Source organism: Aotus nancymaae, unplaced genomic scaffold (genome assembly GCF_030222135.1).
Source record: "Aotus nancymaae isolate 86718 unplaced genomic scaffold, 86718_ANA_hifiasm-v0.15.2.pri h1tg000067l, whole genome shotgun sequence".
NCBI lineage: Eukaryota > Metazoa > Chordata > Mammalia > Primates > Aotidae > Aotus > Aotus nancymaae.
The window spans coordinates 24,206,310-24,233,525 of NW_026988482.1; the positions used below are offsets into that span (position 1 = coordinate 24,206,310).

The 27,216-nt window shown below is 46.6% G+C and overlaps 2 protein-coding genes across 3 annotated transcripts in view; both read right to left on the reverse strand.

Annotated features, from left to right (window-relative positions):
* Positions 1-476: 476 nt before the first annotated feature.
* Positions 477-1,568, reverse strand: GPX1 (glutathione peroxidase 1). 2 transcript variants are annotated; one of them, XM_012471387.2, is made up of 2 exons: positions 1,305-1,568; positions 477-1,048 (listed from the first exon to the last, which is right to left on the reverse strand). In XM_012471387.2, the coding sequence occupies exons 1-2, from the start codon at positions 1,551-1,553 to the stop codon at positions 689-691; spliced, it is 609 nt and encodes a 202-aa protein (XP_012326810.1). In that variant the 5' UTR covers positions 1,554-1,568; the 3' UTR covers positions 477-688. The 2 variants fall into 2 exon arrangements, with proteins under 2 accessions (XP_012326810.1, XP_021523245.1); XM_021667570.2 differs by having other exon boundaries at positions 721-1,067.
* An 804-nt stretch (positions 1,569-2,372) lies between these two features.
* Positions 2,373-27,216, reverse strand: part of RHOA (ras homolog family member A) — a 52,953-nt gene continuing 28,109 nt past the window's right edge. The window contains exons 2-5 of the mRNA XM_064367097.1: positions 22,306-22,463; positions 14,750-14,870; positions 5,060-5,190; positions 2,373-3,603 (exon numbers count right to left, since the gene is read on the reverse strand). Of these exons, the coding sequence (XP_064223167.1) occupies positions 3,430-3,603; positions 5,060-5,190; positions 14,750-14,870; positions 22,306-22,461 (582 nt within the window). The 5' untranslated portion in view covers positions 22,462-22,463 and the 3' untranslated portion in view covers positions 2,373-3,429. The remainder of the gene's footprint in view (positions 3,604-5,059; positions 5,191-14,749; positions 14,871-22,305; positions 22,464-27,216) is intronic.

The window sequence follows — 27,216 nt, forward strand, 5'->3', positions numbered from 1 at the left end:
GAGTGGATCGTAGGCCGGGCGTGGTGGCTCACGCCTGTAATCCCAGCACTTTGGGAGGCCGAGGCGGGTGGATCACGAGGTCAAGAGATCGAGACCATCCTGGTCAACATGGTGAAACCCCGTCTCTACTAAAAATACAAAAATTAGCTGGGCATGGTGGCGCGTGCCTGTAATCCCAGCTACTCAGGAGGCTGAGGCAGGAGAATTGCCTGAACCCAGGAGGCGGAGGTTGCAGTGAGCCGAGATCGCACCATTGCACTCCAGCCTGGGTAACAAGAGCGAAACTCCGTCTCAAAAAAAAAAAAAGAGTGGATCCTACACACTGCAGACAAAAGGACAAAGTTTAAACTTGGCTAGGATAAGGGGAAGACGGTTAAGTTCCCACCACTATGACAATGAGGTTAGAAAAAGTATCCCCAAAAAAAAGGAAAAAAAAAAGTATCCCCAGTTGGCAGTGATACAGGACATACACACAGTTCTGCTAACACCTGGCACTTTATTAGTGGGGAAACTCGCCTTGGTCTGGCAGAGAGACTGGGATGGACAGGACCAGCGCGCATTCTCTAGGGGGTATTTTCTGGAAGATCAGGTGTTCCTCCTTGTAGGTTTAGAGGAAACACCCTCATAGATGAAAATCCCCCAGAGAGCAGCGCTGCAACTGCCAGACAGCCGGGGTAGGAGGGGCGCCCTAGGCACAGCTGGGCCCTTGGGACAGCAGGGCTTCGATGTCAGGCTCGATGTCAATGGTCTGGAAGCGGCGGCTGTACCTGCGCACAGGAACACCGTCAGGGCCCACCAGGAACTTCTCAAAGTTCCATGCAACATCGTTTCGGCATACCGGAGACCAGGTGATGAGCTTGGGGTCGGTCATGAGCGCAGTGGCATCGTCGCTGGGCGCTGGCAGGGCCTCCCGCAGGAAGGCGAAGAGAGGGTGTGACCCCGCACCGTTCACCTCGCATTTCTCGAAGAGCATGAAGTTGGGCTCGAACCCACCACCAGGTCGGACGTACTTGAGGGAATTCAGAATCTCTTCGTTCTTGGCGTTCTCCTACGGGAGAGAAGGGCAGCTGGGAGCCGGGATCGAGAGAGGGAGGGAAACTTTCTAACGACAAACAAGGAAGTTTTTCTATGAGTCACCGGGACTTTGCCCTCCATGCGCAATTCCAAGGGCGGACCGTCATTCCAGCATCTACAAGCACCAGAAGGGAAACAGCGGGTAGCCAGACTCTCCGCGCACCTGGCCTGCGGCGCCCCCAGCCACCACTGCACGCCCGTCCTCGCGCGTCCCGCCCCGCCCGGCGCACCTGATGTCCAAACTGGTTGCACGGGAAGCCGAGCACCACCAGGCCCCGGGGCCCGAGGCGTCGCTGCAGTTCGTTCATCTGGGTGTAGTCCCGGACCGTGGTGCCTCAGAGGGACGCCACATTCTCGATAAGCAGCACCTTGCCCCGCAGGGAACCCAGGCTCACAGGCTCCCCGCCGGCTAGCGGGCGCGCCGAGAAGGCGTACACCGACTGGGCGGCCACCGCCGCAGCTAGCCGAGCAGCACACATGGCGCAGCTATTCGAGAAGCTAAGGGAGCGCCCCGAACCAGCAGTGAGCGGCCAGGAGGCGCCTCTTTTAACTGGTCTGCGGTGGGCCACGTGACCCAAGCAGTTTTCCGGACCCGAAGGTCCCGCCTCGTCCGGCACCCGCCCTCCCCGTCGGGCTCGGCCCCTCAGCCGGGAAAAGGCTGGAGGGTGCGCCCAAGTGCGACGCGGGCTCCGCCCAAGACGGGAGGAGCCGCGGGCTTGCCCGGTCTGATCTAGGCAACTAGGCGGCAGCGGTCCGGGTTACACTTCGGGGGCCCAGGCCCTGGAGGGCTCTCTTCTTTCTCAGAGGTTCCTCAATTAGGGTGTGGGGTTCGGCATAGGAGGCTGGTGGGCGGTGGCAGCAGCAGCTGCCCGCGCACACAGCCCTTCCGTACTGTGTGCCATGTTACCAGCAGTCTAGGGCACAGCCAGAGGGATCTAGGCCTCCGGTCTCGTGCAGGTTTTCTAACAAGATAAGAATCCACAAAGCCCCACCCCAGCCTCCTGAAGTGGAGCACAACAGCTCGTCAGGGCCAAGGAAACACGGCCTGTCTTCCCTGTCTGGCCTCAATAGGCTGCATTCACCCCACCCCCTAATCTGAACTAGAATGTGGTCCAGGATAATTATTTCCATGTTGCTTGGAGGGACCAGGTTAGTTGCTGCGTGGGTGGCAGGCGGGGCACAAGCTAGTCCTTTGAACCCTTAACAAACCTCTCCAGGGTGAGCTAGGTCAGGAAGTCCTTGCGTCCTCCTGCCCCCCAGCCCTGGAGAGAGTGACATAAACACCAGGATACAGTAAGTTTAGAAAACTGCCTTTATTCTATTAGTAGTTGGAAAAATTAACTGGTACAGAAAAGAAGTTTAGTCAGCTGGAGGGAAGAGAGACTGAGTGCCACCCATGAGAACTGGTGGCTACTCTGGGAGAGAACCTGGATGCAGTGAGGAGAAAAGAGCACTGTGAATTACAGCCAGGTGAGACAGGTTATGCCACCTTCCAAAGTGTCTAATTGCCTCAGGAATGAAACCAATTCTTATTACTGAGCCCAGCTCCAGATAGGGGTACTGAGATACATGGGGCCTAAAAGGGGTAAGATGGCCATCTTTTATCAGGAAAAGTGACAAAACGGGAATTTAAAAAATGAATTTTCCATCTGACTTTATTTCCAAATACACTTTCTTTTTTAAAAAACCAATACACTTTCTTTGGGGATGACAAATATCAGTATTAGGAAATCCAATTATACAAAAAAATACTACATCTAGTCTGGGGTAGATATATTTATTTTTGGTAACATACATTAAGTGGCACTAATTACACAGTAACTATAAGGTAACTAACATGAAACCACAGAACTGTAACTGCCACAGCTGCATGGACTTGGGCTTTTCTGGTTCAGCCCATTTTCAAAAAACTGCCCACCCCAGAGCTACGCCAACAAAATCTGTTAACGAGTAAAGCCCTGAAGTGGTGACTCACCAGAGTACCTTGCAGCTGACAGGTGATAGGCAGGACATGTTAGTTATAAAGTAGTTACAGCCTAATTCACAAAAGTTACCGTTTCTCTTTCTAGAAAGAAGCAAGTAGTTATGAAATTCCTTGAATTAGTGCCTGGTGTATCAGGTGGGAGTGCAGAGGAGGGATGTTAGAGCAGTGTCAAAAGGACCCTGGTGGGCCAGACAGGTTGGACATCATTAATAATCATAGTTGGCTTCTAAATACTGGTAGCAAGATGACTTCTGATTTGTAATCTTAGGTAAATTATAGATAAATGAAAAAGGCTAGTAATCATACACTAAGATTAATAAACAGCACTTGTTCAAAATGAACCGCATAAGGGCTGTGCTTGCAGCAAGGTTTCACAAGACAAGGCACCCAGATTTTTTCTTCCCACGTCTAGCTTGCAGAGCAGCTCTCGTAGCCATTTCAAAAACCTCTCTCACTCCATCTTTGGTCTTTGCTGAACACTCCATGTACCCAAAAGCACCAATCCTGTTTGCCATATCTCTGCCTTCTTCAGGTTTCACAGGTTCCTAGCAAAGAGAAAAAATAGTGTTTTTAGCTAATAGTGTGACATACATATGCTAAGTAAAGAGTATTCAAATTCAGTTGAAAGACTTTTTTTTTTTTTTGAGACCGAGTGTCACTCTTCTTGACCAGGTTGGAGTGCAATGGCACGATCTCAGCTCACTGTAACCTCCGCACCTCCCGGGTTCAAGCGATTCTCCTAACTCAGCCTCCCAAGCAACTGGACTACAGGCGTGTGCCACCACGCCCCGCTTTTTTGTATTTTTAGTAGAGATTGGTTTCACCATTTTGGCCAGGCTGGTCTCAAACTCCTGACCTTGTGATCTGCCACCTTGGCCTCCCAAAGTGCTGAGATTACAGGCGTGAGCCACCGCACCCAGCCTAAAATACTTTTAAAAGCTGCTAAACTCCCAGATTTGAGTGCTCTGTTACGAAATTTTTAAACTGACATATGGTGACTACCCCCTACCAAACATAAAATCTCTATTAAACATGGTCTTCTCTGGGAAGTAGAAAAAGAAAAGAGATCAGAAGCACCCTGGAAGGTTAAGGAGCCAATCAAGGGCAAAATTGCTCAAGCTACCAATCTAGGACTGAATGCTCATGGAAGGAAATAGAGCCTACCCTTGACATTCAAACAAAAACCTCAGTAAGAGAACTTAGGTTGAAGATCTCAATGCTTCTCCTGCAGTGAGGAAGCCCTGCCATTAGGTCACCTGGTTACTGAGAGGCCAAGATGCCACTTCCATCATCACTTTTTAAAAAGACATTGGGGGTGGGGGAGAAGGAAGGCATTAGCGCTTTCTATATGGACTCCCAGCCTTCATGATTTCCTTATCTTTCCAGTTGCCACTTATTTGTCTTTGGCCTCACATGTACCAAAGTAAGAGCTGAAGAAGGCAATCGAGTCTAACAGGGCCGGGTGGTGGCTCACCCCTGTAATTCCAGCACTTAGAGGCTGAGGTGGGAGGATCACAGGAAGTCAGGAGTTCGATACCAGCCTGACCAACATGGTGAAACCCATCTCTACTAAAAATACAAAAATTAGCCAGGTGTGGTGGCACATGCCTGTAATTCCAGCTACTTCAGAGGCTGAGGCAGGAGAATCACTTGATTCAATCAAAAAAAGGAAAAAAAAAAAAAAAAAAAAAAGGAAAAGAGTTCCTCTATCTAGAAGCATTGCCTACTGACTACTGATGAAATGGTTCATTCTCAGGCCAGTAGTCCTTGCAGACATAGCACTACCTCATAAAAGACATTCCATCTCACAGGACTAGTGATCTATATCTTAGGGATCCTTCTGTGTAGATCCCAATTACTGAGGGCCAGAGGGCCACAGAGGGGCTTCTGTGCCTCTAAAACAGCCTGGCCTGTGAAAGTTCCTGCTGGGCTCCCCAAACCTCCAACCTTGGGGCCCTAGTTGAAGAATACTACAAGACAGAACCCTGCCCCAGATCATGCCTGCTTCATCTTGGCTAGCTCCCGCCTTGTGTGCTCATCATTCCGAAGATCCTTCTTATTCCCAACCAGGATGATGGGCACGTTGGGACAGAAATGCTTGACTTCCGGGGTCCACTTTTCTGGGATGTTTTCTGAAAGAAAAATGTACAGAATTTGGGGATACATACAATTCTACCTTGAAGACTTTCCCAGAGCCCTAGTGAAATTGCATAGATACTTTGTTGCTTGAGAAGAATGCTAGACATTTAATGAAATCCACTAGTTTCAAAACCATAAAATAGAGCAAATATAATCCCTTTCCTTTAAACAGAGAACCACCAGCTTTTCTCAGTCAAGAGTGGTGCTGAGCTCCTCTGTAGGTGGGGCACAAGTAAGGCCTCTGGAGGAGCAAAAGATTCATAACACTAGGTAGCTTCACAGTGGTACTTCCTGTCCAAAAGAGGCAGGGTCTTTACAGACATCTGTCACTGCTAGATGATTCTAACACAGCTTACAGAAGGGGTCCCCATTCTTCTAGGGCAGCAGCTGAACCAGGGTCTTACATGCTCTTTTTCTAACCTGTTCATGGGCTCTCAAGCATAACTTCTACCCTATGGGGATTACTGGTATAAGCTGAAGAGTGACCTTTGAAAATAACCAAGAGGCCAGGAGTGGTGGCTCACACTTGCAATGCCTGCACTTTTGAGGCTGAGGCAAGTAGACAGCTTGGGGTCAGGAGTTCAAGAACATGGTTAAACCCCATCTCTGGCCGGGTGCAGTGGCTCAAGCCTGTAATCCTAGCACTTTGGGAGGCCGAGGAGGGTGGATCACCTGAGGTCACGAGTTCAGGACTAGCCTGGCCAACATGGTAAAACCCTATCTCTGCTAAAAATACAAAAATCGGCTGGGTGTGGTGGTGAGTGCCTGTAGTCCCAACTACTTGGGAAGCTGAAGCAGGAGAATCACGTGAACCTGGGAGGTGGAGGTTGTGGTCAGCTGAGATCGAGACACTGCATTCCAGCCTGGGTGACAGTGAGACTCTGTCTCAAAAACAAAAAAAAAACACAAAACCCCCACCTCCACAAAAATATACAAAAACTTAGTAGTGTACAGTAGTGGTACATGTGCCTGTGCTGCCACCTACTTGGGAGGCTGAGGTGAGAGGATCCCTGGAGCCCAGGATTCAAGGTAGCAGTGAACTATGATCACTGCTACTGCACTCCAGCCTGAGTGACAAAATTAGACTTCATCTCTTAAAAATAAATATCCTAGTCTGCTTCCTGAAAAATAAATAAATAAATAAAACCAAACAGCATACAACCATGACCCACCTCTACAAATGTTATTTGTAACATTTATTGTTATTGGGTTTACTATTATTTTCTGATTTACTTTTTTGGGGGCTTCGAGGGGAACCTCTTCTGTCTTCTCTCATCTAGAATAGAAGTTTGTTTATTTATTTAGAGCAGAGTCTTGCTCTGTCGCCCAGGCTGGAGTGCAGTGCCGAGATCTTGGCTCACTGCAACCTCTGCCTCCTGGGTTCAAGTGATTCTCCTGCCTCAGCCTCTTGAGTAGCTGGGATTACAGGTGCCTGCCCATGCCTGGCTAATTTTTTTTCTATTTTTAGTACAGATGAGGTTTCACCATGTTGACCAAGCTGGTCTTCAACTCCTGATCTCAGGTGATCTACCTGCCTCAGCCTCCCAAAGTGCTGGGATTACAGGCATGAGCCACAGCACCTGGCCTAGAACAGAACTTCTATTAGTAGGTGCTCAAATTATTTCCTTAATATGTAAAATTATACCAATAGATAGGTAGTCTACCCCATTCCTCGAGTTTAAGGTACGAAGAATTTGAATAAATTGCCTGTCATCACTTTTGGTAAATAAATTTTCAAACTTTGTGTTTTTGAGACAGAGTCTAACTCTTGTCACCTAGGCTAGAGTGCAGTGATGCGATCTCAGCTCACTGCAACTCTGCTTCCTGCGTGGAAGCAATTTTCCTGCCTCAGTCTCCTGAGTAGCTGGGATTACAGGTGCATGCCACCACGCCTGGCTAAGTTTTGTATTAGTATCCACAGGATTTTCACTATGTTGGCCAGGCTGGTCTCGAACTCCTGACCTCAGGTGATCCACCTGCCTCGGCCTCCCAAAGTGCTGGGATTACAGGCATGAAACACCGAGCCTGGCCCAAACTTAATTGTAAATGTTTAATTCAATATGTTAATCACCTATAATCACTCCCAGCCCCAAAGTAATGTGATCACATCAGAGCATATCACATTATATGAATTTACAGTAGGGTTTCTAGGGAGACTTTGGGAATTCCAGAGAAACAGAGGAAAGGAATATCTATCTAGATCAGGAGTTAGGAAGTAAAATCTTGCCTAGAGTTTATATTTGTTTATTTATTTATTTAAAGAGACAGAGTCCCTCTCTGTGGCTCAGGCTGGAGTACAGTGGTGGGATCTCGGTTCACTGCAACCTCCGCCTCCTGGGTTCAGGCAATTCTCCTGCCTCAGTCTCCTGAGTAGCTGGGACTACAGGTATACGCCACCACGCCCAGCTAATTTTTGTATTTTTATTAGACGGGCTTTCACTGACCGTATTGGCCAGACTGGTCTCAAACTCCTGAACAAAGGTGATCCACCTGCCTCAGCCTCCCAAAGTGCTGGGATTACAGGCATGAGCCACCGCACCTGGCCCTAATTTTTGTATTTTTAGTAGAGACAGTGTTTCACCATGTTGGTCAGGCTGGATTATGTTTATTTATTTATTTATTTTTTGAGACGGAGTTTCGCTCTTGATACCCAGGCTGGAGCGCAATGGCGCGATCTCGGCTCACCGCAATCTCCGCCTCCTGGGTTCAGGCAATTCTCCTGCCTCAGCCTCCTGAGTAGCTGGGATTACAGGCACGCACCACCGTGCCCAGCTAATTTTTTGTATTAGTAGAGACAGGGTTTCACCATGTTGACCAGGATGGTCTCGATCTCTTGACCTCGTGATCCACCCGCCTCGGCCTCCCAAAGTGCTGGGATTACAGGATTATGTTTATTTTTTATAGAGACAAGATCTCACTATGTTGCCCAGGCTAGAGTGCAGTGATGCAATCACAGCTCATTGTTAACTTTCAGTTCCTGGGCTCAAGCAATTCTCCCATCTCAGCCTCTCAAGTAGCCAGGACTACAGTAGTGTGCCACCATGCCTAGCTAAACTTGCAGTCTATTTTATTTTTAACAGAACTTAGTTTTAATATATACATATATATATATAATTTTTTTAAAATTGCATTTTAGGTTCTGGGGTACATGTAAAGAACATAAAGAATTGTTGCATAGGTACGTACATGGCAATGTGATTTGCTGCCTCCATCCCCATCACCTGTATCTGGCATTTCTCCCCATGTTATCCCTCCCCAACCTCCCTATCCCCCACTGTCCCTCCCCTAGTTCCCCCCAACAGACCTCAGTGTGTGATGCTCCCCTCTCTGTGTCCATGTGTTCTCATTGTTCAACACCTGCCTATGAGTGAGAACATGCGGTGTTTGATTTTCTGTTCTTGTGTCAGTTTGCTGAGAGTGATGGTTTCCAGGTTCATCATGTCCCTACAAAGGACACGAACTCATCGTTTTTGATGGCTGCATGGTATTCCATGGTGTATATGTGCCACACTTTCCCTGTCCAGTCTATCATCGATGGGCATTTGGGTTGGTTCCAAGTCTTTGATATTGTGAACAGTGCTGCAGTGAACGTATGTGTGCATGTGTCCTTATAATAGAACCATTTATAATTCTTTGGATATATACCCAGTAATGGGATTGCTGGGTCAAATGGAATTTCTGTTTCTAGGTCCTTGAGGAATCGCCACACTGTCTTCCACAATGGTTGGACTAATTTACACTCCCACCAACAGTGTAAAAGTGTTCCTATTTCTCCACATCCTCTCCAGCATCTGTTGTCTCCAGATTTTTTAATGCTCGCCATTCTAACTGGCATGAGACGGTATCTCAATGTAGTTTTGATTTGCATTTCTCTAATGACCAGTGATGATGAGCATTTTTTTACTTGCAGTGTATTTTTGTAAAACTTAGTGTAACACAGCAAAATCCACTAGTTTACATATTTTCCATGGCTGTTTTTGTGTTACAAAGTCAGAGGTGACTAGCTGCGGCAAAGTTAAACAGTTATAACGGAAACCATACTGCCGGCAAAGTTTACCATTTGGCTTTTACAGAGGAAGTTTGTCGATCCCAGGTCTTGACTAGACTCTAGACCAACTACAATGAAACTGCAGAGGCTCCAAAAAGCATATTATTTTATGTTACAGTCTTGGCAGCAGGGCTGCAACTTTATACATAGATTCTCATTCTTGATGAAACTCACTGTCCTACACAGACTTAAGGCCACAGTCTAAAATCTAGCCAGGTAAAAACAAAACCAAGTCACATACAAGGTGGAGTAAAATAAAAATAAATAAAAATTAAAAAACAAAAACAAGTCTATTAGGTTGACATCAGCTCTCCATTTTCTTTTCTTTCTTTTTTAAGACAGAGTCTTGCTCTGTTTCTCAGACTGTAATGCAGTGCCTACGGCTCACTGCAGCCTCCACCTCCTGGACCCAAGAGATCCTTCCATCCCAGCCTCCCAACTAGCTGGGACTATAGGTGCACCATGACTGGCTAATTTTTAAATTTTCTATAGAAATAAGGTTTCATTTTTTTCTTTTTGAGATAGCATATTCCTCTTACCCAGGCTGGAGTGCAGTGTGTGATTACAGCTCACTGTGGCCTCAACTTCCTGGGCTCAATCAGCCTCCCATCTTAGCTTCCCAAGCAGCTGGGACTACAGGCATGTGCCACACACCTATATATATATATTTTTTTTTGGGTAAAGATGGGGTATTGCCATGTTGTTCAGACTGGTCTCAAAGCAATCCACCCACCTTGGCCTCCCAAAGTGTCCATTACAGGCATGAGCTACTGCGCCTGGTTACTTTTCTCTTTTAAAAACAGTATCTTAGTCGGGCGTGGTGGCTCACAAGGTCAGGAGTTGAAGACCAGCCTGGCTAATATGGCGAAACCCTGTCTCTACTAAAAATACAAATTAGCTGGGCTTGCTGGCGGGGGTCTGTAGTCCCAGCTACTCGGGAGGCTGAGGTTGCAGTGAGCCAAGATAGCGCCACTCGAATCCAGCCAAGGCGACAGAGCGAGACTCCATCTCAAAAAAAAAAAAAAAAAAAAATCTGTAAGTCCCAAAGGAGGTCTTTGGTTTTCAACCTCTGCCTTTTACTATAGTCATGACTTGTTTCCTTCTGGCCCCTCCCACAGAGGGCAAGACTTAGAGAAGAGAGCGACAGTAGAAAATGAACAAAGACATTGGTCTCCTCTGTGATGTACACGCACAACTGAGGATAGGGCCTAGATGCTGGAGAATGCTGCACTCACTGGATATCACTGCAGGAGAGTTAATAGATAGGTGGGACCCTTTTGATGAGCTGATTGACCCAGCTTGATTTTGCTATGGGCCATTTAAAAGTGCTCAGTTATCTTGAGTAAAGAGTAGGGCCGGAATCCCACCATTAGTTTGCCTCAGTAACATGTGTCACGGGAAGTCAAATGTCTGTATCAAGAAAATAAATAACTATTAAATAGGAGTGGTGAGAGTGAAAGAAATATCATATATAAAAAGAAAATAAGTTGGTAGCCGGGCACAGAGGCTCACACCTGTAATCCCAGCACTTTGGGAGGCCGAAGCGGGCAGATTCCCTGAGTTCAGGAGTTCGAGACTAGCCTGGTCAACATGGTGAAACCCTGGCTCTACTAAAAATACACACAAACACACACAAAATGAGCTAGGTGTGTGGTATATGCCTGTAATCCCAGCTACCTGGGAGGCTGAGGCAGTAGAATTACTTGGAACCCAGGAGACAGAGGTTGCAGTGAGCTAAGATTGTGCCACTGCACTCCAGCCTGGGCAACAGGACAAGACTGTCAAAACACAAAACAGGCCGGGCACAGAGGCGCACGCCTATAATCTCAGCACTTTGGGAGGCCGAGGCAGGTGATCACTTGAGGTCAGGAGTTCTAGACCAACATGGCGAAATCCCATCTCTACCAAAAAACACAAAAATTAGCCGGGCATGGTGGTGCGCACCTGTAATCCCAGCTACTTGGGAGGCTGAGGCAGGAGAATCTCTTGAACCCGGGATGCAGAGGTTGCAGTGAGCTGAGAGTGCGCCACTGCACTTCAGCCTGGGCAACAGAGCAAGACTCCACCTCAAAAACAAACAACAACAACAAAAAAACTAGGCTGGGCGCAGTGTCTCACACCTGTAATCCCAGCACTTTGGGAGACCGAGGCAGGCAGATCACCTGAGGTCAGGAGTTAGAGACCAGCCTAGCCAATGTGGCAAAACCCCATCTCTACTAAAAATACAAAAATTAGTAGTGTGTGTTGGCATGCACCTGCAGTCCCAGTTACTCGGGAAGCTGAGACAGTAGAAATGCTTGAACCCAGGAGGCGGAGTTTGCAGTGAGCTGAGATTGTGCCACTGCACTCCAGTCTAGATGATAGAGCGAGACACTGTCTCAAAAAAATAAATAAATAAATAAAACCAAAACTAAATCACAACTGCTGAAAATGATCTGCTCTTTCTCAGTCCTGGGACATACTGCACAGAGGACTCAATCTTTGTGTTTTTTGTTTTTGAGACGGAGTCTTGCTCTGTCACCCAAGCTAGAGTGCAGTGGCGCAATCTTGGCTAACTACAATCTCTGCCTCCCAGGCTCAAGTGATTCTCCTGCCTCAGCCTCCCAAGTAGCTGTGACCACAGGCGAAGGCCACCACGCCAGGCTAGTTATGTTTTATTAATTTATTTTTGTTTAGTACAGATGGGGTTTCACCATGTTGGCCAGGACGGTCTCAATCTCCTGACCTCGTGATCCACTCACCTCGGCCTCCCAAAGTGCTGGGATTACAAACGTGAGCCACCGTGCCTGGCCAGGACTCAATCTTAGCTTGGCTCCTTGGGCCAGTATGACCTTAAACAAGTGGCTCGATGTCTTGGAGCCACCCTACTTATCATTATTAAGGTGGGGACAACCGTAACAACACAATCAGACTAACCCTAACTGTCCAGCCAATCCCAGGCCACAAGCAGACACTCAAAGGCTGTTTGTGGTAATGATGACAACATCCTTGACCCACCTGCTGCCCTGTCATGACAGGAAGGGCTGTAGCCACAAGTTTATTAACAGATACTTCATCATCTTCAGCACAAACCAAAAGCATTTCTGTTTCAAGCCATGCTTCACAGAATGTCAGGTCAGCATTCTTAAGTCTTTTTCTAAAGAACACGGACTTCTGAATGATGTGGCTGTTTGGGCTAATGAAATGATCAGATTCGAACTTCTAACAGCTAAGACACTTCAGAAAAAGGCTAAGACTGGGCAACCAAAAAACATCTTTCCCCAAAAAGAGATGGCTTTGTATTTCAAACTCATCTAGTTTACTCATCTTTTTTTTTAGGAGACAGAGTCTACCTGTCGCCAGACTAGACTGCAATGGCACGATCTCAGCTAACTGCAACTTCCACTTCCCAGGCTCTAGCTACTGTCCTGCCTCAGCCTCTGGAGAAGCTGGGATTACAGGTACACGCCACCATGTCCAGCTAATTTTTGTATTTTAGCAGAGATGGGGTTTCACCTTGTTGCCAAGGCTGGTCTCAAACTCCTGACCTCAGGTGATCTGCCGGCCTCAGCCTCCCAAAGTGCTGAGATTACAGGAGTGAGCCACCATGCCCGATCTTAGTTTACTCATCTAGTTTACAAGACAGTTTGATTTTTTAATTAATATTTAATATTATTTAGTAATAATAATTTTTGTTTTGAGATGGAGTCTTGCTCTCTCTAGTACAGTGGCATAATCTTGGCTGACTGCAATCTCTGCCTCCCAGGTTTAAGCAATTCTCCTGCCTCAGCTTACAGGCGTGCGCCACCATGCCCAGCTAATTTTTTAATATTTTTAGTAGAGACAGTTTCACCATGTTGACCAGGCTCCTGATCTTTTTTTTTTCTTAAAAAAAAAAACTTTTATTTTTTAACAGCTTAGCCAAAGCATCTCTGTCTTCAGAGTTAACCTGTGTGAAGGCAAAACTCCTGATCTCAAATGATCTGCCTACCTCAGCCTTCCAAAGTGCTGGGATTACAGCATGAGCCACCGCGCAGAGCCTTTAGCCACACCTGGCCTGTAGCCCAGGCTGGAGTGTAGTGGCGTGATCTCAGCTCACTGCAACCTCTGCCTCCCAGTTCAAGCAATTATCATGCCTCAGCCTCCCGAGTAGCTCGATTACAGGCACGTGTCACCATGCCCAGCTAATTTTTATATTTTTAGTAGAGACGGGGTGTTTCACCATGTTGGCCAGGATGGTCTTGAACTCCTGACTTCAGGTGATCCAATTGCCTTGGCCTCTCAAAATGTTGGGATTACAGGTGTGAGCCACTGCGTCTGGCCAAATTAATCATTTTCAAATAAAATCTTTATCTTTTTTGAGACGGAGTTTCACTCTTGTTACCCAGGCTGGAGTGCAATGGCGTGATCTCGGCTCACCGCAACCTCCGCCTCCTGGGTTCAGGCAATTCTCCTGCCTCAGCCTCCTGAGTAGCTGGGATTACAGGCACGCGCCACCATGCCCAGCTAATTTTTTGTATTTTTCGTAGAGACGGGGTTTCACCATGTTGACCAGGATGGTCTCGATCTCTTGACCTCGTGATCCACCCGCCTCGGCCTCCCAAAGTGCTGGGATCACAGGCATGAGCCACCGTGCCCGGCTAAAATCTTTTATCTTTTGAGACAGAATATCACTTCTGTCATCCAAGCAGGAATGCAATGGCATGATCTCAGCTCACTGCAGCCTCCAATTCCCAGTCTCAAATGATTCTCCTGCCTCAGCCTCCCAAGTAGCTGGAAGTTCAGGTGCACACGCCACCAGGCCCAGCTAATTTTTGTATTTTTTGTAGAGACAGGGTTTTGCCATGTTGCCCAGGCTGGTTTTGAACTCCTGAGCTCAAGTGATCCATCTGCTTCAGACTCCCAAACTGCTAGGATTACAGACATGAGCCACTGTGCCCGACCAAAATCTTTATTTTTAATAGAGAAGGAGTCTTGCTATGTTGCTGAGGCTGATCTGAAACTCTTGGCTTCAAGTGATCCTCCCACCTTGGCCTCTCAGAGTTCTGGGATTACAGGTATGAGTTATAGCACCTGGACCTAATTATTTTTTAGAGCCACAGGTCACTAATCCCAGGCTAAACACAAACTCTTCAGCTCAAGCAATTCTTCTACCTCAGCTTTCTGGGTAGCTGGGATTACAGGCACATGCAACTACCCTCAACAAGTTGGATACATTTTCCTTCTTTCTTTCTTTTTTTTTTTTGAGACAGAGATTTTCTTGTCTCCCAGACTTGAGTGCAGTGACTTGATTCCGGATCACTGCAACCCCTGCCTCCCGGATTCTCCTGCCTCACCCTCCCAAGTAGCTGGGATTACAGGTGCATGTCACCATACCCGGCTAATTTTTGTATTTGTAGAGACAGGGTTTCGCCATGTTGACCAGGCAGGTCTCAAACTCCTGACCTCAGGTGATGCACCTGCCTCGCCCAGCCCTAGGTGGATACATCTTGCAGTGACAAACACTGGGGCGCAGGGCCACTCACCTAAACTATCAGGACTGTCAATGGAAAAACACATCAGGATAACATCGGTGTCTGGGTAGGAGAGGGGCCTCAGGCGATCATAATCTTCCTGTCCAGCTGTGTCCCACAAAGCCAACTCTACCTGTAATGGGAAAAACAACCATAAGAGCTCAAGGTTAATCCTACTACTCACCTTTAGAAAAAGTGACGCTAACCATAGTACAGTCAAATGACAGTCTAAAACGGTAAAACACAAGAGCAGTTACTTTTAAGAGCATCAAGCTCAAATGAGAGTACATTTAATTTATTTTAGGTTGAAATTTCTCAAAATTGGAAATGTGAGACCCTATCTCTACAAAGCAATCCTTAAAAATTAGCTGAGTGTGGGCTGGGCACAGTGCACACCTGTAATTCCAGCACTTTGGGAGGCCGAGGCAGACGGATCACCTGAGGTTGGGAGTTCGAGACCAGCCTGACCAGCATGGAGAAACCCCATCTCTGCTAAAAAATACAAAACTAGCCAGGCATCGTAGCGCATGCCTGTAATCCCAGCTACTCGGGAGGCTGAACCAGGAGAATTACTTGAACCCGGGAGGCAGAGGTTGCGACAAGCCAAGACCATTGCACTCCAGCCTGGGCAACGAAAGCAAAATTTCGGAGTGTGGTGGGCACACCTGCAGTCTCAGCTACTTGGAAAACTGAGGTGGGAGGATTCCTTGAGCCTGAGAGGCAGAGCTTGTAGTAAGCAGAGATCATACCACTGCACTCCAGCCTAGGCAGTGAGACCTTGTCTCCGTCAGGAAAAAACAAAAAAAACCCAGATACTAGAACTGAACCAAGTGGCATAATTCAAAATGTCAAGTCAAAAATAACGTAGCTGGGGGAGAGTGGGGGGGGACAGAGGAGGGGTGGGGAGTTGGGGAGGGATAGCATGGGGAGAAACGCCAGATATAGGTGAAGGGGAGGAAGGCAGCAAATCACACTGCCACGTATGCACCTATGCAACAACCTTGCATGATTTTCACATGTACCCCAAAACCTAAAATGCAATAAAAAAAATAAATAAATAAAAATAACGTAGCTTATAGGCGTTTAATTATAAATAACATTGTACTAGGAAAGAAAGCAGACAGACAAGAGGGAAGATATAAAATTGTAAATAACATTCCACCAGGTACAGAGGCAAGAAAGGGAGATACCACACTAAGTAAATTTTCTGCTGCAATGTATAAACATGGAGACAAATCTGCATTCTGAGTTGGTAGGAAAGAAAAGACACAATGCTGGGTGTTAGGCAAGGCCTGAGATGACAGGAAAGCCCTTTGGCTGTGCCTTTACTACTCAAGAATGTCTGAATGGCTGAAATAATGCATCACGTGAGGTGAGAGAGAGCACTCTTTTCACATCCAGGTACATGCTCACCCTCCTGTAATGGAAGGGTAAATTTGTTGGGTACCAGCCCCGACCCTGTTCATTCGTGCCCTTAGTCTTGGCGGTGACAAGGGACTGAGAAAAGGAAATAAAGACAGACAGAAGAGTAGAATTTTACAGCATGGGTTCAGGGGACCAACGCAAGCATGGGACCATTAGCCCCAAGTTCTGGTTTCCACCGGCTTTTATTAGGTGCACACACTTGTTAATTGAGGGGTGGGGGTGGGGTGATAAGGGGAGGCCTTGAAACTATTGTGAGAGGCCCTGAAACTAATGTGGGCAAGATAGCCAGGGGGAGAGGTGAGGTCTGCAGTATTTGTAGCAGATGTGATTGATTATTTATTTATTTACTAGAGATGGGGTTTCACCATCTTGGCCAGGCTGGTCTTGAACTCCTGGCCTCATGATCCACCCATCTCAGCCTCCCAAAGTGCTGGGATTACAGGTGTGAGCCACCGCACCGTGCCAGCAGATGTGATTCTTGCCAGCAGATGTGATTCTTACGCAAACCTACAACACTGAATTCTACAAGGTGCATTTGGCTTTGGAAGCATATCTGATAAGGCCCCACCAGGTCTGACCACACCCAAGGCATCAAGGGGCTTTTATCTCCTGAGCATTTGCGGACACAGAGCAATCAAAGTTACTCCGCATTTTGAGAACCTAGGCAGAGTGTGTGGCGTTTGGTAATCTCTGCCCTGCAAGGCTTTTCTTCCTTGCAAGCTCCCATCTGCAAAGACCCTCCAGGATCCTGTGAGCAGAGGTCTCCCTTCTCAGAGATCTTGCACAAGACAAGTCCTCTTTACAAGTCTCTCATGCAGCATCCATGTTGAGAAGGCATTCATGGGACCAAAGCAGCATTTCTTGCTCTGTAACCACCCTGTGGTGTTCCACGGTTTTACAAGGCTCTCAGATGGTCTTTACCTTAGGCCTCCTGTTGCCGCCTGATTTCTATTTTACTGCACTAATATTTGATATAGCTTAGTTTGGGGTATAAACTTCAGTGTACAATAAGCAAACCAAGCTTATAATTATTTAACTAGAAGTAACATAGGTCTGCCCCTGGCCATCTTGACCCACAAAAATTGATGCCTGGTCTCTGAACATAAGTCCCATTCAACACTGTCCAGCACTACAGCCAGCTTTGCTACCCCTTCTTATCACCAGACTCCATGTTCAACATCCTCTGTACAGAGGCCCTTTGAGGCCGAAGAGGTCTCCCTACAATACTTACAACACATCCTTCTTCTCTTAGCACCTTCACAGCCCAAATTTCAGTTTCTACGTGATTTCTGCCTTAAAATTGATGGCTCTTCCACCCTCCAACTTTTGCCCCACGATGCACCACAAAGAACCTCCATAAGGCCCCCACTGTACTTCTGTCATGCACACCATCATTCTGGCATGTGTAACTAAGATACACTGATGCCTGATTATCACAATCTGTCTGCCTTCACAATGATGGAGCTCGTTTACTCCCTGCCAAATCCCACTCTCCTGGCCCCTTCTGCCCCATGGTTTTCAGTCACATATTCAGCCTCTGTTGGCACCTGATAAAATGCTTTCAAGGTGCTGAGCCTGTCTCATATCAAACGGGGCCTTTTCACTTTGAGCAGGCCTGCTCTTGGTACCATGATCACCTACAATCTTGTATGGTTGCCTGGCACTGCATATTGTTGAATGAACATTCCTACACAGCACCTTCTCCCATCCTGGGGACTCTGAGGCAGGCAGCTAGTCTGTGATATGCTCTTCAAAATCAAACACTTTTTTTTTTTGAGACGGAGTTTTGCTCGTTACCCAGGCTGGAGTGCAATGGCGCGATCTTGGCTCACTGCAACCTCTGCCTCCTGGGTTCAGGCAATTCTCCTGCCTCAGCCTCCTGAGTAGCTGGGATTACAGGCACGCGCCACTATGCCCAGCTAATTTTTTGTATTTTTAGTAGAGACGGGGTTTCACCATGTTGACCAGGATGGTCTCGATCTCTTGACCTCGTGATCCACCCGCCTCGGCCTCCCAAAGTGTGGGATTACAGGCTTGAGCCACCGCGCCCGGCCAAAATCAAACACTTTTATTCTGGGGAACTCTCCTCAAGTGAGGAGTGTCCTCCTATCTTGCAAGGGTCAGTAATGTTCAAGGTTTGCAGCACAAGATACTCACAGACCATTCCTCAAGGTTTCAGGTCAAGGTCTCTAAATTTCTTATGGGCAAGATTCTGGTTGTTCCAAGATGCCCAGGCAGAGATGATGTTTCCAAGAGAACCAAAGAGCTATTGCTGCCTCTAAAACATACACACTGCCACAGATGGAAAACATCATTCCAGTTCATGGTCACAGACATGCAACAACTAACAGCCACTCTCTGGAGAAAATGTTAGGACACAACCAGTAATACACATTCACTAGGCTTTTGAGAAATGAGCTATGAAAATAACCTGACATTGCTTCCCCAAGCCAATGGATCTTTCTATATATGTTGTATCAATCTAAGTTAGGTAAAAGGGCTATTACTTGACACCAATTCTGAAGACTTCAGCACATTTCTACCTAGTTTGTTACAATTGGGCCCTGTCTCCACATAAAACCAGTCTTCCTATCAGGACCACAAAAACACCTATGTCCAAACATCCATGCAGAGTACTGAGGCTGAATTAACACTCTGCATTGGTGGGCCACCTTCAGAGTATATCCAAAAGCTCTGTTAGGCTGGTATTTATTGTATTTTTTCCATCTATATTTGGGCCAGAAAGTATCTTAGAGTTCCTAATAGCGAAAGAGCAACCATCGTGGCTCACTCTGTATTTGAATAAAAAAGACTACAAACTAAGAAAGAGGGTTTTGAGCATGGTAGTATTCACCTCAATTTATAAAGCGCTTTGGTGCTTCCAAACACTTTATGTTACTTCACAGAACCTTGAGGTTACCTATAAAATGGCTTAAATCGTTTTATAAATGAGGAAGGCTCAAAGGTCAGGAAGCTTACTGATGGTCAAAGAACTATCAGGAAACCCTACAATGAGGGACCCTGGAGTTCTGAGCAGCTGGTCTAACCCACATTCCTCACACAGTGCCACAAACGGAGGCCAGGTAGCCTGGGAGAAAAAGAAAGAAGTAATGCAGCAAAGTAAGAAGTGGCTAGGAGCAGTGGCTCACGTCTGTAATCTCAGCACTTTGGGAGGTCAAGGCAGGTGGATCACCTGAGGTCAGGAGTTCGAGAACAGCCTGGCCAACATGGTGAAATCCCATCTCTACTAAAAATACAAAAATTAGCCAGGCATGGTCATGGTGGCAGGCACCTGTATTCTTAGCTCCTCGGGAGGCTGTCAGGAGTATCGCTTGAATCCAGGAGGCAGAGTTTGTAGTGAACCAAGATTGTGCCATTGCACTCCACCCTGGGTGACCAAAGGAGACTCTGTCTCCAAACAAACAAACAAAGAGTAAGAGGGGAGAAAGGGGATGAATTAATGAAAGGTAATATATCAAGTGTTAGCAGCATATGGGATATATAACTGAATGCCCAAGAAAAATGAGAATGTTGGAGAAGAGTACCTTGTTCTAGTTTTTGGGGTTTTCTGAGACGGAGTCTTGCTCTGTCCCCAGGCTGGAGTGCAGTGACGCGATCTCAGCTCACTGCAACCTCCGACTTCCTGGGTTCAAGTGATTCTCCTGCCTCAACCTCCCAGGGTTTTTTTCTTTCAGTTGACCCACTTCAAAAGATGTATAGGAGAGCTGGGTACATTGACTCGTACCTGTAAGCCCAGCCACTAAGGGGGCTGAGATGGGAGAATCACTTGAGCCCAGCTGTTTAAAACCAGCTGGGTCGCCAGGTACCTGTAATCCCAAGCACTTTGGGAGGCTGAGGTGGGCAGATGACAAGGTCAGGAGTTCAAGACCAGCCTGGCCAATATGGTAAAACCCCCATCTCTACTAAAAATACAAAAAAATAAAAATAAAAATAAATAGCCAGGCTTGGTGCCACATGCCTATAATTCCAGCTACTCGGGAGGCTGAGTCAGGGGAAATTGCTTGAACCTGGAAGTCAGAGGTTGCAGTGAGTCGAGATTGTGCCACTTCACTCCAGCCAGGGTGACAGAGTAAGACTCTGTCTCAAAAATAATAATAAATAAATAAAACCAGCTGAGTCAACATAGGAAAACCCTATCTCTAAAAACATAAATTACCCAGGTGTGGTGGCACATACCTATAGTGCCAGCTATTTCGGAAGCTGAGGTGGAAGGATCACTTGAGCCCAGGAGTTCAAGGGTGCAGTGAACTATGATCATGTCACTACACTCAAGGCCTGGGAGACAAAGTAAGATTCCTGTCTCTTAATTAAAGCATTATTTAGACAACAAAAGGAAGCAGAAAATTAAAAAACAAACACACACAAAAAAACTAAAATTAGAAAAAAAAAAAAACAAAAAAACCCCTCCAATTCCAAAAGAGCTTTGTTCCACTCTTACCAGAGGGCTTTTAGGACAGAAATGGGGAAGCACTATTCTCACCATCAATGACAAAATAACACAATTGTGGCAGGCTGCTTTATGTTAAAGTTAAAAAAAATCTTTTAAAATTAAATGTAAGCAGCCGGGCTCCGTGGCTCACGCCTGTAATCCCAACACTTTGGGAGGCCAAAGCGGGTGGATCTAGAAGTCAGGAGATAAGAGACCATCCTGGCTAACACAGTGAAACCCTATATCTACTAAAAATACAAAAAAATAGCTAAGCGTTTGAAGATGATTTGGGTGGAACAACAAAAAAAAATTAGCCAGGCTTGAGGCAGGAGAATCACCTGAACTCAGGAGGTGGAAGTTGCAGTTAGCCAAGATAGCGCTATTGCACTCCAGCCTGGGTAACAGAGTAAGACTCCATCTCAAATAAAAACAAAAAAAACAGGCTGGCGTTATGGTTCATGTCTGTAATCCCAGTACTTCGGGAGGCCGAACTGGGTGGATCACCTGAGATCAAGAGTTTGAGACCAGCCTGACCAACATGGAGAAGTCCCGTCTCTACTAAAAATACAAAATTAGCTGGGCGTGGTGGCACATACTCACCACGTTACTTGGGAGGCTGAGGCAGGAGAATTGCCTGAACCCAGGAGATGGAGGTTATGGTGAGCCAAGATCATGCCACTGCACTCCAGCCTGGACAACAAGAGCAAAACTCCATCTCAAAAAAAAAAAAGGTCCTGGCACAGTGGCTCATGCCTATAATCCCAGCACTTTGGGAGGCTGAGGTGGGCAGATCACCTGAGGTCAGGAGTTCATGACCAACCTTGGCCAACGTCGTAAAACCCCATCTCTACTAAAAATACAAAAATTAGCCAGTCGTGGTGGTGCATTCCCGTAATCCCAGCTACTGGGGAAGCTCAAGAGGGAGAATTCCTTAAACCCGGGGGGAGGCTGGGCACAGTGGTTCACTACTGTAATCCCAGCACTTTGGGAGCCCGAGGTGGGTGGATCACCTCAGGTCAGGAGTCCGAGACTAGCATGGTGAAACCCCATCTCTATTTAATACAAAAAATTAGCTGAGCACGGTGGCACATTTCTGTAATCCCAGCTACTTGGGAGGCTGGGGCAGGAAAATCACTTGAACTCAGGAGGCAGAGGTTGCAGCGAGTTGAGATCATGTCATGGCACTGGGTGACAGAATGAGACAAGTCTCAAACAAAACAAAACAAAACAAACAAACTTTGCTGGGCACAGTGGCTCACGCCTGTAATCCCAGCACTTTGGGAGGCTGAGGTGGGCAGATCATGAGGTCAAGGGTTGAAAACCAGCCTGGCCAACATAGTGAAACCCCATCACTATTAAAAATACAAAAAATTAGCCAGGGGTGGTGGTGGGTGCCTGTAATCTTAGTTACTCAGGAGACTGAGGCAGGAGAATTGCTTGAACCTGGGAGGCGGGGAGGTTGCAATGAGCCAAGGTCATGCCACTGCATACCAGCCCAGGCAACAGTGCAAAACTCTGTCTCAAAAAAATCCAAACAAACTTGGACTAAGATGGCAGTATGAGAATGGATTATTCTTTCCAACATTTTTGTTATATTGTATACTGAAACAGCAAAAAGCTCTTAGTTCTATACATGCTCCGTAAACAATCTAACACAGAAAATGGCACCAGTTGTTATGAAAAGTATACTCACCTGTTTTCCATCCACCTCGATATCTGCCACATAGTTCTCAAACACTGTGGGCACATACACCTCTGGGAACTGGTCCTTGCTGAAGACTATGAGCAAGCATGTTTTTCCACAGGCTCCATCACCAACAATCACCAGTTTCTTCCGAATGGCAGCCATTGCTGAAACACAAACCACAGGATTATCTGGAATGCACAAGAAGCCATAGGCAGCCTCAGGCTATGACACATTCTTTTTTAATCATGGGGTATAAGCCTCTAATAGCATACTCAAATTCAAAATTCTAGTACACTGATCCACCTGGCACCAAAACGTTATACAACAAAACCTCATAACATTTTATACTTAACGGTAAAACACTGAAAAGAAGGTCTGCTCCCTAAGATCAGGAACAAGACGAGGATGTCTGTTCTTGCCATTCCTTTTTTTTTTTTTGAGACGGAGTTTTGCTCTTTTTACCCAGGCTGGAGTGCAATGGCGTGATCTCGGCTCACCGCAACCTCCGCCTCCTGGGTTCAGGCAATTCTCCTGCCTCAGCCTCCTGAGTAGCTGGGATTACAGGCACGCGCCACCATGCCCGGCTAATTTTTTGTATTTTTAGTAGAGACGGGGTTTCACCATGTTGACCAGGATGGTCTTGATCTCTTGACCTCGTGATCCACCCGCCTCGGCCTCCCAAAGTGCTGGGATTACAGGCGTGAGCCACCGCGCGCGGCCGCCATTCCTTTTTTTTTAAGACCGAGTCTCACTTTGTCGCCCAGGTTGGAACGCACTAGTGCGATCTTGGCTCACTGCAACCTCGGTGTCCTGGGTTGTGCTGGGACTACAAGTACGCGTCACCACACCCGGCTAATTTTTGTATTTTTAGTAGAGACGGGGTTTCACCATATTGCCCAGGCTGGTCTCAAACTCCTGACCACGTGATCTGCCCACCTAGGCCTCCCAAACTGTTGGGATTATAGGCGTGAGCCACTGCGCCTGGCCTGTTCTTGTCACTTCTACCCATCAAGATACTGAAAGTCCTAGTCAGGGCAATAAGTAAATGAAATAAAAGACACCCAAATTGGAAAGGAAGAAGTAAAACTATCTCAATTCGTATATGAGATGATCTTACAATGTGGGAAAGCCTAAAGAATCATTAAAATACTTTTAGAATAGGCTGGGTGCAGTGGTTCACGCCTGTAATCCCAGCACTTTGGGAGGCTGAGGCCAGCGGATCACCTGAGATAAGGAGTTTGAGACCGCCCTGACCATCATGGAGAAACCCTCTCTACCAAAAATACAAAATTAGCCAAGGATGTTGGCAAATGCCTGTAATCCCAGCTACTCGGGCGGCTAAGGCAGGAGAATTGCTTGATCCCAGGAGGCAGCGGTTACGCTGAGCTGAGATCACACCATTACACCCCAGCCTGAACAACAAGAGCAAAATTCCATTTTGAAAAAAAAAAAAGAAAAGGAAAAAAAAACCTTTTAGAATAAACAAGTTCAGTTAGGTTGCAAGATACAACATTAACATTAAAAAGTCAATTCAATTGAGGCCAGGCACAGTAGTTCTTATCTGTAATCTCAATACTTTGGGAGGCTGAAGCAGGAGGATTACTCAGGCCCAGGAGTTAGAGACCAGCCCTGGCAACACAGTCAGACACTGAGAAAGGAAGGATGGACGGAAGCCTGAGAGGGGAGGGAAGAAAGAAAAGGGCCAGGCAGAGTGGCTTACGCCTGATTCTAGCACTCTGGGAGGCTGACACAGACAGATTAGTCCAGGAGTTCAAGACTAGCCTGGGCAATATAGTGAAATCCTGTATCTACTAAAAATACAAAAAAATTAGCCAGGCGCGGTGGTACACGCTAATCACAGCTACTTAGGAGGCTCAGGTGGGAGAATCACCTGAGCCTAGGAGGTTGAGGCTGCAGTGAGCTGAGATTGCATCAATGCACTCTGGTTCTGGATCAATGCACTCTGGTTCTGGGGAACCAGAATAAGACGTTGTCTTTAAAAAAAATAAAGAAAATCGGCCAGGCGCGGTGGCTCAAGCCTGTAATCCCAGCACTTTGGGAGGCCGAGGCGGGTGGATCACGAGGTCAAGAGATCGAGACCATCCTGGTCAACATGGTGAAACCCCGTCTCTACTAATACAAAAAATTAGCTGGGCACGGTGGCGCGTGCCTGTAATCCCAGCTACTCAGGAGGCTGAGGCAGGAGAATTGCCTGAACCCAGGAGGCGGAGATTGCGGTGAGCCGAGATCGCGCCATTGCGCTCCAGCCTGGGTATCAAGAGCGAAACTCTGTCTCAAAAAAAAAATAAAGAAAGAAAGAAAATCAGCTAGGTGTGGTAGCATGCACCTGTGGTCCCAGCTACCAAGGAGGCTGAGGTGGGACGACTACTTGAGCCAAGGAGGTAGAGGATGCAGTAAGCCATGACTGCACACTGCACTCCAGTCTGGGTGACAGAGTGGAACACCCTGTCTCAAACAAACTCTTAGGACTCAACCACAAAAAAGTAAGTAGCTTAGGTTGGTGATCTGGCTCAGGATCTCTTGCAAGGTTTAAGTCATGAAGAACTCTTTTTGGGCTGGGCACAGCAACTCACACCTGTAATCCCAGCACTATGGGAGGCTGAGGTGAACAGAACACTTGAGGTCAGGATTTCAAGACCAGTCTGGCCAACGTGGCAAAACCTCATTTCTAAATAATAATAATAATAATAATAATAATAATAATAATAAAGTAGCCTAATGTGGTGGTGGGCACCTGTAATCCCAGTTACTAGGAAGGCTGAGGCAGGAGAAATCGTTTGAACTTGGGAGGCCGAGGCAGGTGGATCCCAAGGTCAAGAGATCGAGACCATCCTGCCCAACATGGTGAAACCCCTTTTCTACTAAAAATACAAAAATTAGCTGGGCTTGGTGACGTACACCTGTAGTTCCACAACTTGGGAGGCTGAGACAGGAGAATTGCTTGAACTCGGAAGGCAGAGTTTGCAGTGAGCTAAGATCGTGCCACTGTATTCCAGTCTAGGTGACAGAGTGAGACTCCATCTCAAAAAAAAAAAAAAAAAAGAGCAAAGGAGCCAGGTGTGGTGGCTCACGCCTATAATATCCCAGCACTTTGGGAGGCTGACTAGGCGGGTGGACTGCCTGAGCTGAGGAGTTGTTTTGAGACCAGCCTGGGCAACGCAGTAAAACCTCATCTCTACTAAAATATACAAAAAAAATTAGCCAGGAGTATTGCTTGAACCTGGGATGTGGAGGCTGCAGTGAGGCGAAATGGTGGCACTGCACTCTATTCTGGATGACAGAGGAAAAAAAAAAAAGAGCAAAGGATGTGAGTAGGTATGACACAGCAATTCTATTCCTAGGTATACATCTAAGAGAAACAAAAAATATGTCCACATAGCAACTTGTACCTCTACATAAATATTCATAGCAGGATTATTCATTATAATAGTCAAAAAAATGTAAAGAACCCAAATATCCAACTGATGAATACAGTATATCCATACAATGGAATGGAATATTATTCAGCAATAAAGGATAAAGTATTGATAATATGGTATACTATCAATCTTGAAAATATTATGTAAGTAAAAGAACAGAGTCACAAAAACCAACATGCATGATTCCACTTATATAAAATTGTCCAGAATAGACAAATCCAGAGAGAAAATAGACTGATAGTTGCCTAGGGCAGGGATTTGAGGGGTGGAGATAAATGGAAAATGACTAATGAAATAATGGAGTTTCTTCCTCAGGTAACAACATTTTCCCAAAATTATTGTGGTGATGGCTGCACAACTCTATGAATATACTAACAACTATTGATTACAGTATATATAATTCACATTTTATTTAAGACAGGTTCTCACTCTGTTGCCCAGGCTGGAGTGGAGTGGTGTGATGTCCACTCACTGCAACCTCAGCCTCCCCAGGCTCAAGTGATCCACCACACCCAGCTAACTTTTTGTATTTTCAGTAGTGACAGGATTTCGCCACGTTGCCCTGGCTGATCTCGAACTCCCGAGGTCAAGCGATCCACTTGCCTCTGCCTTTCTCCCAAAGTGCTGGGATTACAGGGGTGAGCTACTGCACCCAGCCCACAGTATATATAATTCACATTTTAAATAGGTTAATTCTAAGGTATGTAGATTATATTTCAATAAAGCTGTTTCCACCCCTCTCGTACCCAGTGGGGGAAAAAAAATCAGAAATCTGCAGATTGTTTCTATCTGGCAGACAGTGATGGTCAACCACCACAATTCCCACCCTTCTCTCTTAAACCATACTTCAATTTTTAGTTATATACTTTGTTGTAGACTACACTTCCTAGCTTCCCTTGCAGACATGGCCATGTACCATAAGATGTGAATCAGCACTATGTTGTGGGACTTCCAGGAAGTCTTTCTTAAAGTGAAGTCACATGCCCTTCTTCATTCTCTTCCTCCTTTCCTGCTGCTTAAACCTGAAGTAAGGGCTTTTTTTTTCTTTCCCTTCTGAGACGGAGTCTTGCTCTGTCACCCAGGCTGGAGTGCAGTGGAGCGATCTCAGCTTGCTGAAGCCTCCGCCTCCCGGGTTCAAGCAAGTCTCCTTCCTCAGCTTCCCAAGTAGCTGGGACTACAGGAACATGCCACCACACCCAGTTAATTTTTGTATTTATAGTAGAGATGGGGTTTCACCACATTGGCCAGAATGGTCTTGACCTCCTGACCTTGTGATCCACCCACCTCAGCCTCCCAAAGTGCTAGGATTACAGGTGTTAGCCACTGCACCTGGCTATAAGGGCTGGTTTCTAAGCAGCCATCCTGGTACGTGAGAATGAATGCAAAAGGACCCTGGATCTCAGGTGATCTTGGGAGCCACCATCTCAGCCCTAAGACTGCCTACCTTCCACGCTTCTTCCATATAAAAATAAGAAAT